General features: G+C 36.5%; 1 protein-coding gene across 8 annotated transcripts in view; it reads left to right on the top strand.

Annotated features, from left to right (window-relative positions):
• The window catches only part of LOC106661088, a 230,109-nt gene that overhangs the window by 141,598 nt on the left and 72,510 nt on the right, over window positions 1-16,001 (top strand). For 3 of the 8 annotated variants that reach the window (XM_024228290.1, XM_024228289.1, XM_024228288.1), the window contains exon 1: window positions 13,249-13,440. The exons of the other annotated variants lie outside the window; for them this stretch is intronic. In XM_024228290.1, the coding sequence (XP_024084058.1) occupies window positions 13,264-13,440 (177 nt within the window). In that variant the 5' untranslated portion in view covers window positions 13,249-13,263. Of the gene's footprint in view, window positions 1-13,248; window positions 13,441-16,001 lie in introns of those variants that run through there. 8 annotated transcript variants of the gene reach the window in all.

Below are 16,001 nucleotides of genomic sequence, written 5' to 3'. Positions count from 1 at the left end.
TTGTGACACATATCGCACATAAAATAAACAGTAAGAACTGTCAGTTACGTGAGATAAATAAACGTTTAAGTGTGAGAAAGGAACTGAGAAAGCCTGGAAGGAAGTCAGGAGAAAGCAGTCGATAATATTTGGGCTGGATAAAATGAACACGATTCATTATTTCCATCCGCTTATTAACAATGTTAAGTTTCGATGAGACTTTCGGTTACAAACCGTCACCAGTTGACATTCCGTTTTGTTATCAGATTACAAGTCCTCAGGGACAATCCAAAGTGAACATGTGGAGGCGTAGTGAGTAGTACGCAAAACCCTTGGTTGGTAAAATTACTACATGAGTCTTTCGAAAGGGTTCAGAAATGTGTTTATTTGCTGCTGTTGCGTTTAACTGATTTCAGCTTCAGTATATGTACCATTGGACCATAACTACCAAAGAGAATAAGCCAGGATTAATGACGTAATCTTTCGTTTGGCCTGACTCGTTGACATGATACTCTAGGTGTAGTGTTTTGTACTTTTGATAGCAAATTCAAAAAATAAAACACACTTAATGCAATAAAATCATTCTTATTAGGAAAACATAATTTATTCGTATTCAAATTATTATACGCTTATTTTTAAAAAATCGAATATAAATTACATATTGAACAATGGGGTAATTAAATTTTATTACGTGTTAGCCATTTCAAGCTGTTTGTATGGTAAAAAGCACGTTACTATCGTGTTCCATCATGTAAATTCCGTATGGAAACGCGAAGTTCATCATTATAACTTTGTGTTAGCAACCAGTTAACACACTTTTGTCAGCCCGTGCTCATTATTTCGTCTTTAGTGCCCAGTCAAACATAAACAGCTTGAGCGCCCTCCCAAAGCTATTTTTTAGCACCCTAACCTTTTTGTTGAAAAGAGAAACGTGGGACGCAAGGGTCAAACAAAAACGGCCATGTGATAATTCCAACTCAAGCACAGGTGTATATTTCTAGCAATTAGCATGACAAAGAAACTCGCATTTCCCCCCACGGCGTTGTAAACATACATCCTTCCATTACGAAAGGTAAACCATATGCGTTTTCTATATTGGCTTGTTTATCGGCGATGTGTCGACATGTCTGAAACTGTCTGGTGATTTCTTCGTTTCGACTGTTCATCGGCACGTTTCTATGTTGTTGAAAGGCGAATCGAACTGGATAAACTCTATTTAAATCAACAGCTGGCATCGGATAAGAGAGAGAGAGAAAGAAAGGGGTTTCTACCGCCATCTGATGAAGTGCTGTTGAACCTGGATCCATCCTTCCAACGTCCTTGTCTCCGTCTCTCTCGCTCTCTTGCTGTGCCCCACTTAGCAACCCGTTTTAAAGGAAATTCTGTAAGTGCTTTCAACCCGGTCACCTCCACTCTTTCTCCCGGGCCTCTTCGTACATCTGTTTTATTGACCCTAAACTCAAATTAACTCGAATTGATAGGGTGAAACCTTTTTTTTTCGACTCCAGCCAAAGGAAAAAGGCAATTATTTGTATGTATCAAATTGATCTTTGTCAGTTTTTATAAATCAATAAAATTACCCTGAATAAACCTGTATGTTTTATCATTTCTTTTAAATTTTTATGGCCCCTCGTTAAAATTTTTATTAATACCAGAGTTTAACAACCCGTAAAAACGAGATTTGATTAACCAGAATACAATTTCGGTTCTAATAACTATAAGTCGATAATATAAATATCATAATAAAATGTTTATTTTTTAAGACAAAAATGTCTTTTTACGACCAAAATCGTATACAGTGAAACTTCTTGCTAAAAGAGAGACAGGTGTCACTTTAAGTCCTCTTTCCGTAGTTGTTTTGTAGAGAGATTTTTATCATCTGAAAACAAAGTCTGCATATGTGTATATATGTGCTTGTATGGATACTGCATTTGAAGGGTAGATTTAGATTTTCAACGACTTTACGAACTTATAAAATTTTTCCTCTTAGCGTTTTGCAAAGGTTTAATTTCGCAATCTTACACAGGTCTTTTAAACCTTTCGCAAGAAACTAGCACTTCTCAAGTCTGTCCTTTTTTTTAAGTCAATCTTTGGCGGATCGGAACCGTATTGTGTAAAATAAGTGTATACATAATTAAGTCTTTTAATCACTCAGTTTTCTGTAATTTTACAGACTACAGAACAATTGTCTGTATTAGAGGGTCACCTAATTATTGGTGTGAACTGCATAGAAAATTAATCGAAGCAGATGCATCCATACTATCCTGACGGAGGTGTCCCCTGAGTCTTCTCTATTTTTAAAACTTAAAATATACAATATTAGATATGCAAAGTTTGAATGAACCATAGTACATTAAAAAAATTTAAGATAGTACGTTTTTTTATTTATTTTTTTTTAAACGAGGGGTGCCGGTGTTTTTGAAAAAAAAATCCCATTTGTAAGTATGTAGGGTTCGAATGAGGGGTCGCTGGATTCGAACCCGGAACCTTTACCTTACCGTGATGAGCGCCGTGTCAACGCCTAAACCGTTGCGGCCACCGACGCCCCCGGAAGTACGTTATTGTGCCCATTAGTGTATTTCAAATAGTTGTCCTTTTATCAACGATCAATTACCTTGAGGGTATTCACGCAACAGTTTTATCCTGTTAATGCGTTATTGTGCTATTAAGATTATGAATGGAAGCACGTGTTACAATCTAGGTATAAAATCGCAATGATTTGTTTCTCTTCTCACTATCGGATAATGTTAAATCATCCCTTTTTACTCTAGACGACTCGGGAGTCTGTTATCTTATCAACCATGTTTCTTCCTATGCACGTGTGCATCCAAGGAGCTGACCGGGTGAAATTACATACCGATCCCTTCCCGATAAGAGATTTATTCTGGCTGCAGTACGACCTCGTGCGATGACTGTAATCAAGGATTAACCACAGTTTCATTAATATCCAGATGTTTCTCAACATGACAAAAATTCCTTAGCAATAATAGAATGAGGATCCGACCTTATAACGAAACCACTTTCTAATTCGGGGTGATATGTCCGGATGGTCGTAATTATTTTTGTTTTGTTTGAATGTTTAGATCTAATGACTAATAAGAAAATATGTAATCTTCGTTTATAAAGGGGCAACATTATTTATGATCTTTAGGAACAGTGCCAACCTTTTACCAAGACGAATTTCCCCCTACCCAACAAAAAGTACAAGAACAAAAAAGAAAACATATTTATCAAAGTATTAAATGTATTTTTCACTAGTAAAATCACTAACATTAACATGTTTTACACTAACATTCAAAACAATAATCCATGGATATTCTTCATAGATCTTTGATTTTGTTTATAAAGAAAAAAAAACAATTGGAAGCTTTGTAAATATTTAATATAGACCTATTATAAGATATAATTAAACATATATTTCTTTGTTGAAAAATATCATTTTGCTAGTTTTCTTCTGCCCTTCTCCGCCTGGAATACGTGAACGACCTTTGCTCGGAACTATAGCGTGCTGAGGAGTTCCGTGCTGTCGTGGGCGTGGCTTCTTGTTGGATATTCATCATAAGGAGAGAAAAAAAACCTTTTAACCCATTAATTAGGGGTGGGTCGTGGCAGTACAAGCACGGGGAATCAGAACCCGAGTTAAGCATGAAAACTTTTACCGGAGGAATTCGGCAAGAAAGCTCGGAAGCTCGATACGCCGGAAATTTCGAGAAGCGTTGTACTCGTTGGGCTATTAAGGACTTAACTTTTTATCGACTTTGAAGGAATGAATATTTATTAAATTAAACATATACATACAATATTCAAATCAGCCGACGCTGTGGTCACCCTAAAAGTAATTTGACTTGTAGGTAATATAATTTTTTTTACTTGTTACGTAATAACTTAAATCGGTCTTAAACTTTTATTTTAAAATATGATTAATCTATGTACAATATAATATGTAATTATTTTTTGGTAATTAAGTAAAGTGCATATGTTAATCTTGTTTTTACACACAACGATTCATTTCTGTTTATTTATTAAATTCATTAGATTTCGTGGTCCGATTGAACAAATAACATCTTTCAATTAATTAATCTTTATGTAAAGTATTGGTTGAGATTAAAAAGTCAGTGTCACGAGCGGGATTCGAACGCACGATCTTCGCTAAATACGCCGCTGCTCTACCACTTGGGCTATCGTGACTTCGATCCACTCGGACACCAACTTCCCATCTCAACCCAACCTTTCAAATTTTCCCTCTTGCCATTTTTTAAACGTCTGTTTATTTATCTTAAATAAAAATGGATAAAAATTAAATATTTATTACTACTGCATTCTGTTCTGTCACTCTTGTGGTAACCAAACTCGTAGACTACATTCCTTCCTTTCTTCCTCTATCTACTGCGATTCTCTTCTAGAGTGGCTCTTGTACAGCGGTTCGCCATTTATTGGTACGTCCAAAATCTTCGACCATCTTCCATCTTTCACCAGTACAATATGTCCAGCCCAATTCCACTTTCTTCCAGCTATCACCTTTGCAATGCCTTTGTTTGTAGTTGGTTTGTTCCCTACTCACCTAACGGTTTTTCTATCTTTTTTTATTTTTCTTCAGTAGGCTCCTCTCCTTTCTTCTCATTTCAATGTTGGCGTTTGATTTAAGATTTAAATAATTTCCCTTATTTCTTCGAGATTCCGCAAGGTTAATTTTTCGACTTCCTTGTCTGGTTCTTAGTCTATTTTAAATTTAGATGTGCATTACTACAGTTTATCCTCGTGTTTCTGGTTTTCCTGGAATTTTTTCAACCCAATATTTTTACTGACAGAAAGTTCTTTAACGTCGTGCTTATTCGTGGGTTTTTCCAATCGAAACCATATCTATCATCAGGGAATTTCATCGTTCACAGTTGTTCTCCAATTATTCTAACTTCGTACTGGTGCCATTGACATCTAAGGTGTATACGTAAGCAAATCCCGGCCAACAAAAGACAGCCAATATATCGGGCCGAACGTTGGTCACCAACACATTTGCCATCCTTATCACCATCAAACCTCAGCGCTATCAAACCAAGGGACTTAAACACGTTTTGATGTTACCGCCAGAAGTCCGAACTTCGACCAAGGCCACCGCTTCGTCGCTTCTGATTCGCCTGAAGTGGGTACACGCCTTTAAAGATATCTAACTAAACTACTCCGAATATATTTGCAGTTCGCCTTAACGTAGACCTCAAGTTATATATTTGATTAGTAGGCCCGGTTTCCGTTTGAATTTCTTCTACGGTTAAGTTGTACGTTTCAAAACACTTGCCCTGCCAGGTGCACCTGGGGTCAAGTGTGGAGACACAGTTTGTTGGTGTCTCCTTTGGTTCTTTGCAGAATCTGCACGTGCCGTGTTGGTGTATACCAATCTTCTTCAGATTCCCATTTACTCTGCCGTTTTCTGTTAAGAATCCTATCAGGATTCGAAGATTTTCCTGCTTACTTTGATGCATTCTGATGTTTCTTTTCTTCCAAAATTTGCAAGAAGATTCTTGGATTGTTTACAGCTAATGAATGAATCCACAGTTTCCTCATTGTTTCTGTCTAAGATACTTATTGGTAGTCTAAATCCCTATGCCACAGAAATACTTATCAGCTAATCAGGTTTCCTTGCAATGGCCGGTTTTTAATTGCCCTCTACTCCCACATGTCCTGTGACCCGACAAAGGGTGACTATTTTGGATACCTAACCTATTTAATTTAATTTTTCAATTCAGCACCATCTTTGAGCTAATCATGTTTGAACTTAGTGTTTGATGGCTGTTTCATCTTCTGACATGATATATGGATTTGTACCCTTTGTTCAAATTGAACTGAGCATATCTCTCAATTTCACATTTCTTTTAATTTTATAGTGCTATGTTTTAATTTATGGCCCGGAAAGAGATCTAAACTTGTATGTTGTTTCAACGTGCTCATCAATTTTTGCCTGCCTGTTTCAGCTGTTTTATCCACGACGCTGAACCCATATCAGAGTACTGTTGGGTTTCACATTATAATGCATTATGATTTAGAAATTATAAAATTTAAGTTGATTGTTCGAATTGGTATTCTTTATAGTAGTATAACAATAAAAAGGAAAACCCTGAAACGGCTCAAGTCTTCTAATGACGGACTATTATTTAATGGTGTGCGCGGAGTGAATAACAAAAAGCGGGCTTCTTTGCATCAACACACTTTAATTAATTAATGCCAAAAAGTTAATTATTCCATTTGCCAGGTCGTTTTTTTCACGGGGAGGGACTTATGGCACAATTGTGGCCGAGTCATTCGTAACAATGAGTTCATTAAGTTATTATAATTCACCATATCGACGAATTTCAAAGCATTCATTAAGGTGGTACAAAAGAAATACGATTACCAGTAAAAAGATGCAAACCTTTAATCGCCGATTACCAGAAGGTTGGTATTTAATTATACCAATATCTGCTAATTATGGACCTCGTTATGATCCGCGGTCACGTAATCCGTCCAAGTGCTCTTTTTTCTTTTTTTTTACGATCGTCTAGAGACCGTTTCACCACTTTATTCCACCTCCCTCGATCCTCAATCGGGAAATCGTTACATATTTGATTTAAATGGCGTGAATAGAAGGCGGAGATACGGGGCAGGGTGGCCGATTTGTTTAAAAACAGGTCTTAGCCATGGAAAGACAAGCGAAATAACCAATCTGATGCTAAAACTTGAAGTTGTTCTAAAGTCCACATTTCTTTGAAACCTGTAATATGCTAGTCCTTTATATGCAAATTTATCTCGATGTCAATTTATCGATAAATTACACAAAAACGTAGTTCAATTATTGAAGTAAATTTTTTTAAATGTAGTGCGATTACTGTACTGAGATTTTTCGCCATAGGAAACCTGGCGACGTAACAAAAACATCCTGTACCAAGTGAAGGCTAAACATAAACGGTCTTTAGTAATAATATTGATTCTGAAAACTTGCCCACAATAAGCATAAATCTTGGAGTACATTTTCCCTCTAAAACGACGTGGGCTGACCAGGTGAAATATTTAGTTAAACCTCCACTTGTTCGTTCTACTGATTCTCGCGAGTTTAGATTTCACTCAACCCAATTCTACAAAACGCCATCTTCATTGCGATAACGGTCACAACAGATACGTCATGTGCTGTAAAAATTATTATTTCCTTTGTTGAAACCATTCGTCTACTTTATACTTTATTAATATGGCCAATTATGATGATGATAAAGAAAGACTAGGAAGAGGGATTGAATATTCCCCTAGCATGCCAGCCTTCTATTCTATTTTCCGGTGGGTTCTTCTTATCGTAAGTTATTCGCATTCGAAGAATACGGATGGCAATTTCAATGCATTACTTAAAGATGGGGATCATTGAATATGTCTAGGTGTCACGGATGTCAGTGACCGATAGTCTTATCCCTCCTCTGAATTTTACCCTCTCTAGCTATAATATTGTTAAGCCATCCCTAACCAAGCCGGTTTCGGTGAGAATCCTTTAAGCATACGTTTATTCTGTCTGGCATTTCTGGATGGCCAATTCGGATGCTCTACTATGAAATCGATTAATGAAGATGATTAATGAGCGCTAGCCAGATCGGAGTGTCTTTTCTGGCAAAGGTTGGCGATCTAAGAAGTGGCTGATTTAGGTTCTTATAAAAGTGAAGTAATGCCCTTCCATGCAGGAGGGCTTAACGACCAGCAAGCCGTTGGATGTCTCGCGTTCGAGAGGTCAAACCACTTTTCAATACGTACTATTTCTAATTAAAAAGTCACATGCTATGCCGGGATTCGAACCAAGAACCGAGAGCGTGCAAATCGGAGTCAAACACCCTAATATTCTGCCTCCGCGGTCCCCCTAGGTATAATTATGTTAGAACGGCGATGATGGACTGATGGTGACGACTCTGATTGAGGCTTAGCACACCAAGGGCACAAGATTGAGGCAAGTCAGGATAGGTCCTTTTTTTACCTGGAGTTGTAGCAGCCACGAGCTTGTTTTTGATGTCCATTTTCCATGAGCTTGAGATCCCCAAGCTGAACTGCAACCTAGTTAATTAATGATGACATAGTGCACTCTGGGAACTCTGGTGAGCTACGACACCTGAGACTGTGCGGAACATCTTATATCATTATCTGAACATACATAAGTTAAAATGAAAACCTATGATTAAGGAGAGCAATATTATCAACGTTAAACACCTCTTTTTCAGCGCCGATTTTTTTTAAATAACATTGTCACAGGGTTCATTAATTAATAACCATAATAGCTAGGATGATCAACTAGTAGGCGGAGGATTAATATTGCCCAAGCACTGCAACTTTCTGGCTTATTGTACTTTTCCTTGTTTCTTAGTCTAGTTCAGTTGACTCCTTCTCTTAAGAAGTATTTCTTTTCTTTGGGTCTTCTTTATATCCTGGATCATGCCTTTATTAAGCAGTTGCTTCAAATTCGAAGATTATATTGGGTGGCAGTGTCTTCCTCCTCATTGCATATCCTACAGCTGGGATAATTATTGTGGATGTTGTCTAGGTGTTTCTCAGATGCCAGACATATAATAGTTAGAACTAACAATAGTGCGATTTGTTAATGTAGTGTTTTTGTGATTCATTGTAGCAAGCAATCGCAGGACCAAAAGAATTGGAAAAGGGTAATTATGTACTACAATGTTCTAGAACTATGAAGTATATATTGTATTTTGTGACTATTATACACCAAGAATACACGTTGTAACATAAAACACACAATATAGTCACACCTACCACCTCATTAATACGACCAGTCGAAAAGTTGACAAGGGCCACCACTCTATCATGTTGACAATCAGATCACGTATGGTATGGGAATGGAAATATACGTACACAATGTTCCCGTGTATAAACTGACGAGGCCCGAGAGTGATCTGTCATTATGCGAAGCAGACGGCAATTCTCCCGAGAATTATTCAATACGTTTATTCAAATGTTGTACAAACCTCGTTACAATGCCGTTTGTCTTCTCCATAACAGTGCTTTTGTGGCGATTGTCTGCACGGTCCAGTTTCCCAATTAGGCGAGGGGTCGATCTTCAGCAAGATCGGGTTGTTACCATGTAAAAAAAGGACTTAATTAAGCTTCAATACGCAGTTGAATTAACCGTCTGTCGGTTACGAGAAGTCAGAATATGCGGAAGAGTCACATTTCTTAAGGTTATTAAATTTACATCCAATTATGAATTCTCGGCTTGTACAAATGTCAACTTATATAATAAAAAGTAAAATATCTTTAGACTTCCTGCTGATACGGAATACATGATAGTATTATTGCTATTATGATGCACTTATTAAAAATGAAATTGATTACTTTATTTTTCAGTTTCAACTGTTCAAATCAAACTATTCGTATTGTAAATCAAGGACTTTTTGAAAACCTGTTTAAATTAATTCTAAACATGTACAAAGAGGAATACAATTTAGAACTTGTCATATTGAAATATTGGGTTGTCCAGAAAGTAATGACTCTTCTCAAACAACTACATACTACATACTCAACACATAGGATTTATGCCTTTGTTTATTTTCTTTGTGTACAATTTCCTTTGTCTGTGCGGTTCTTCAATTCTAAAATCAAACGTTTTATTCACACTCAGGTGTTTACATTTGACGTATAATTTAAAAAAAAATGAAGATGGTATATAAAGAAGAGCTTTAAAAATAGTGGGCCGTTTTGAATCCCACAAAGGAAAATAGCTGCAACTGTTAATGCTGTAAAAAAGTACGTCAGGTCCAACGGGACCCCTTTAAAAAAAAACACTGAAATTGTGAGCAAAATTTTTTCTTTAAGTAACACTACAAACGATTTTGAAAATATTTTATTATTTAATCCACAATTTAACGTTTTAGAAAACACATGATTATGATTTTATTGATTTTTTACTTTTAAATTTTGTTCCAGCAACAAATTAACTTTGCTATCTTAAAATAATTTTCTTGTTTCGTAAATTGTAAGTTTTGAAAATATTTTATTATTTAATCCACAATTTAACGTTTTAGAAAACACATGATTATAATTTTATTGATTTTGTACTTTTAAATTTTGTTCCAGCAACAAATTAACTTTGCTATCTTAAAATAATTTTCTTGTTTCGTAAATTGTAAGTTTTGAAAATATTTTATTATTTAATCCACAATTTAACGTTTTAGAAAACACAGGATTATAATTTTATTGATTTTGTACTTTTAAATTTTTTTCCAGCAACAAATTAACTTTGCTATCTTAAAATAATTTTCTTGTTTCGTAAATTGTAATTTTTTCAACTTGTTATTAAATTTCTTTCATAATAAATTTTAATTAATTTATAGTTTAATCGATTACTCAAAAATACCCCCGAGTTTCAGCGGGTTTTTCATTTCATTTTTACGTTGTCTTGAAGCAAGTACGCCTAAAAAATCCCAACCAGTTCTGTCCGGTATCTGACGATTTTTGAGAGGAATTGTCAATTTTAGTTTACAACCCTAATTAGTTGAAGATGCAATATTCTTTTTATAAAAACTTTGGAAACTGGATAGATCTGGATCGGGGATACAACAGCTCTTAAAGGGTGGAGTTTATTACACACCCCGACTAATACATCTAGATCTAGTTAAGATGTTTTTAAACGAAGTGCGATAATGAATAAGGCCAACTGATAGTACAAAAATTTTAAAATATCGTACAGCAAGTCTGGAATTTGAAATATATTCAGGTACTCATCCACAGTCCGCGATGGAGTGAGGTACTGATACTACAAGAATCTTTGACCGATGTTGGGCTCCTAAGTAAATACGTACCTATGAGTAACTAAGTAGTCATGAATTAGTTAGTTGAGAAGAAGTTAGTGTCCGAGTTATGCAGCGGCGTATCTAGCCGCTGACTTTTTATCTTAACTAAAAACCTTAATTAATTGAAAGATATTAATTGGTCAAGCGGACCACGAAAACTAGTGAAGTTATGAATTAGGTACGACGACCAACCCGGTGCCAAAGAAAATGCCACCCCAGAAGATCAAAGAGACACAAAGAAATGACCCCTGGTACCATACGGTATGACCTGTCTTTTGGGAAACTCCAGCTGAAATTTCGGCCTCTTTACTACTCATCTTAATTTTACCCAATTTTTAAGCAGAGATGAGTATTCATTGAGCCTTATTATCATAATAGCTGGAAATGGAAACATTTCGGCTTGTCTTGTCGTCTCTCTCTCTCTTTCTCTCTCTCTCTCTTTCTTTCTCTCTCTCTCTTTCTCTCTCTCTCCTCTCTCTCTCTCTCTCTATAAATTAAAATTTTTTTAAATGACGTCTTCTTGCCCTAAGTACCGAAGAAACTTCCCCCGAGTTATGAACTCCCAGTTTTTAAGTACACTCTACNAAATCTAAACATTTCGGCTTGTCTTGTCGTCTCTCTCTCTCTCTCTCTCTCTCTCTCTCTCTCTCTCTCTCTCTCTCCCTCTCTCCCTAAATTTAAACATTTTTAAAATAAATTAAAATTTTTTTAAATGACGTCTTCTTGCCCTAAGTACCGAAGAAACTTCCCCCGAGTTATGAACTCCCAGTTTTTAAGTACACTCTACCTAGTTAAGTTTGCAATGATAGCTCATAATAACCAAATATTAAATAACGTAAAAGAGTGGTGCGTTAATTTTATCCATCAGAGTACAAATAGTATTGGATTACTAATCACTTTATTTTTTATGCGCTACGCGCTTTTGTCATAAACTTTAAATAATTGTGCAATATTATAAGTTAAATAATGGCGTGTTTTTTCTAAATCTTGATTGGTTAGTTCATGAGCGGTTTTGTGGTAAAAACAAGCGTGATTATTTAGCCGAGTTGTGAAAATGAACAACGCTCTAAATATTTGACCTTCGAAAGGTCACAACCTTGTCCCTGGTTTATGACAAATTGGTCGTATTTGATAATTAGTGACCTGTCGTCGCGTCACAATGGATGTGATCTTCATCCAACAGAGACACTATCAAAACAAGAAATTTTATTAATTAATCATAGTCAGGGGGTGAGGTTAAAGAAAGTAATTCGGTCAGACCCGAGTCCATCCATTAATCCAAGAACGTCAGGACCGAGGCGCAGTGCGTGCAATTTCAAACTTTTAATTATAGCATAAATCCTTTATAATTATAATATTCGCGACTGAAGACATGAGCTGCTCCTCGGCGTCACGCGATTTCTCATAAATACGGTTTAGAACGTAGAAAAAGGAATGTTATGACCTAATTAAATAAATTATACATGAGATATGCCGATTTCCTAGAGACCCCGGGGGCCTTCTTATGTCATCGGTTTTTCAAAAAGACGTTCCCAAATATATTATGCGGTTGAATGTTAGTCATATTACTGCCCACCGCCAACTCACTGGGCCTAAAGCGCGGGAAAACATGTAATTTTGGCTACCCTTAAGAGTAGACTGTTGTTAATCGATTTTTCATGTGAAATTTACATTTTTTTTAAACTGATGAGATTTGTTGAAAAATATTCGACAACACGTAAACAACGCAAAGATTTAAAACGTATAATTTGATTCCGAATAAACGTATCTGTTTTTCCCATAAACCATTTTGCTAATTATGAGGTATTATAGATTTTACTGCACTGGTCATTTTTTCCCTCAGCTTGGATGGAAATACACCAGTTATTACATGTATTACACGCTTTAATGGAGTATTAAACGATGATGATAACTTTCAACTAGGAAATGATTTCACTTAGTTATGATCGGACGAATCCTATAGCCAAAGTTTTAACCACACGTTTTAACACTGTAGAAGTTGAGTACAAAAAAATATGGTTTTTATCATGGAGATGTGGCTCGAAAATAGCACTCATGCCCTATACTTACACGACCTCAGGCCGAGTGAATGTTAAACATGGGAAAGCGCTTATTAGTCGTGTTTTGTCAGGTAACTCGCGAGCTGAAGAATTCGTTCATTAAGCTAGACCAGTTATTTGTTAAGGTATAATTGTGAGTTCCACTGTTTTAGGGTACGATGATCCTTTTTCTTCTTGGAGATTTGATTTTGCGTTATCACTTTTCTGCTAATGCGAGTACATAGAGGGTTTTGTATTCCCCAAGCACTACAGCCTTTTTGCTTACTGCACTTCTCTCAACAAGTTGGCTCGTTGACTGTCATGCAATCCTTTTCTCTAGGTGTACTTGATATCCTAAGTTATGTCTCCATTGAGCAATTGCTTTACCTTCGAAGATATTATAGTTGACGGATTCTTCTTTTTCTTCAGATCCACTCGTATTGATGATGAGAAGAGAATGCAGTAAGAGCCGTAGACTGTATGAGTCTAGAGCATTCACCAGCTGTTGTATACCATGGGTCGATGTTCTCTCCAAACTGTGTATACTAATGAGTCGATGTTCTCTCCAAACTGCTGCGTACCATGGTTCAATGTTCTCTCCAACATTATACCCATATTGTGTAAGTGATTTCGCAGATGCCACTGACCGGTTAGTTCTATCACTCCCCTGAGTTTCATCTTCTCTAAGCAATGTGTCTGCTAGTTTTGACGAAGATTCTTTTACCATGCGTTTACTGAGTCTGGCATGTTTAAAATTTCTCCATTTCTCTTTTTGTTTTGTGTGGACCCATACTGATATTCCCTTCTATCCCAATTATACCTACAATTGGTCTTGCAGAACCTCCTTTGGCAATTTTTTTTTTTTTTTAATTTAGAGCAGCTTTGTGTCCTGGTATTGAAGATATTATCAGGTAGATGTGTTTTCCTTGATTTTCGATGCATCTACTATTTCACTAAAATTGGTTTTAGTTGCTATCCATTCAAATTAGTGAATTTTATGAAACTGCCAGAATCAAAATATCCACAACTTTCGTGCTGGACGTCTAATTGTAATTTTTGGCATATCGTATTTCTGTCAATTATTGTACGCCACATTAGAATTCATGAAGCCTAAATGCCTTAAAATCCTTCAATGGACTAATTACCTCAGAATTTTGCAAACTGCTTTTACAGATTGCTGGCCTAATTTCAAATATTTTACCTTTTTAATCAATTTTTATTATTGTTGATTATTGATATTTTGACAAAGCTGTGGCACATAAGATTTGTGCGGAATAAAATCACCAAATTCGATAGATTTTTATTTGTCTATTTAATACTACTTTAGCACAGTACTTTAGCGTGGATCATTATACTTTATAATATATGGAAGCTTTCATTGGGCTTAAGCGTGCCCCATCCTATATATATGAACCATAATATTCATTGTAGATTAAAAACCCCTTTACAAAGTAACTTTGGTGTTATTATAGGATGGTATTTATAGGTAGGTAGAAGTTCATCTCATAAGCATGTGCCTCCGATAAAAGTTCAGTGGGTATGGCTTATTTTTAACCCCGGTTGATACACCGTCGCCGACATTAAACCGACTTCATCATCCCTCTCGAAACACGATTGTATGCTTTGAAGAGGAGTGGTAATGACGAAGGTAAAAGTGAACATGTAAATTAAGTCAGAACCAGGGGCCCGTACGAGTGAATAGCAAACATAGAAACGAGGGAGAGGGGCCGACTGGATTCGGGAAAGTGCGGAGTAAAACAAATACAATTCCGAGATACGAAGGAAGGACGTGAAAGTTTGAAGAAAAGGGTCCCTTGATGACACTATTATTTACGCGTTATCGATTCCCCCGGGGTAAAGCTGAGGAGTCGTTGGCCGTGATTTTTCCCCCCAAGAGATTTCACTTTAAACAATGCACCCGCTTCGGGGTGATCACGTTCTCGGCCTGACAATGAAAGTGAGACGGGCGTGACCCAAACTGGTCCCAGTGCAAATTACATCTCGGACGGTATGAGCCAATAAACGCATGGAATCTCGTACAGTCTCCTTCAATCATCATATAAGCTCGTGTCGAATTGCGTATTTGTCACGTCAAAACACGCTTTCACCCACAGCCATGCCTAATGATATAAGCTTCGAATCGAACGTCAGAAGTGATTTCTCAAATGTAATGATACATTCATATTTTGATCCCACCAGTCATTGTCTGTTTCAATATTTGAATTTATAGTATAGTATTTCCCCATTGTTTGGAAATTCTTTGCCTTACGTAAGATTCCCAATCAACTGATGACCGTACTTACTACAACAGCCTGCTTTACATTCACCGGCAAACAAATTTAACACCAAGCTCCTCTCGGTGTGTATACCATCGCTTTCGCCTTTGATAGAAGTAGTCCGGGTGTATTTCTGAACATCTCTTTCTCATTAGATCGAGCACCGCACCTTGTCCTACTCTGGAAAATCAAGAAAGTACATACATCTATTACTTCATTCTTAAATTCTACTTATTCGATCATCACATGTCCGAGTCGATCAAATACATCGAGAGCACGGTTTTACTCCCAAAGTGAAGGACATAGTACTCGAGTTTTCTCCCATATCTAGTCTTTCGCAGTCCAACAAATTTCATTTTTTGGGTGATGGTTAGTCAGATTTTATTTGCCTGTTTTACTTGTATTCCCTCATCCCAAATATTGTTAATAAAAGAAAAGCGCGCTTTCGAAACACTAAAGGCAATAAGCCAAGCTATTGTAACCTAAGCACCTATTTATTTATAACCAGTGGTAAGAAAATAGTTGATTACATAGTAGATTAATTGGTAAGATAGGTTAATAGTGTTTTTTTAGATTTTTAAAATTCGGGCTGTTTACTCCTTATTCATTAGGGCTTTAATTTATTATATGTAGTAAAAGCAATATGTAAATATTTAATTATCGAAGGAGTAACCAGCAAGGGGAGACCTTTTAGAGTAGGAACAAATTATCACCGAGAAATACAAAAATTTCCCCTTACCTTACTTGGGCCTCTTCCCCTCACAGGGCGAGACCGAAGGAAAGGTACCCAGGACCCAAAATTAGAAACAAAACTAGATTAGAGGCCGAGGTCCGCCGGTATGGGGTCTCCCTAAGGTACGGCGGGGAGGTGGAGGGAAATTTAAAAAAAATGCCAAACACTGTCA

This window comes from Cimex lectularius, unplaced genomic scaffold (genome assembly GCF_000648675.2).
Source record: "Cimex lectularius strain Harlan isolate CLEC.00 unplaced genomic scaffold, Clec_2.1 scaffold1, whole genome shotgun sequence".
Taxonomy (NCBI): domain Eukaryota; kingdom Metazoa; phylum Arthropoda; class Insecta; order Hemiptera; family Cimicidae; genus Cimex; species Cimex lectularius.
Note: the sequence above shows the minus strand (reverse complement) of the source record. Positions and strands in the feature narration are given on the sequence as shown.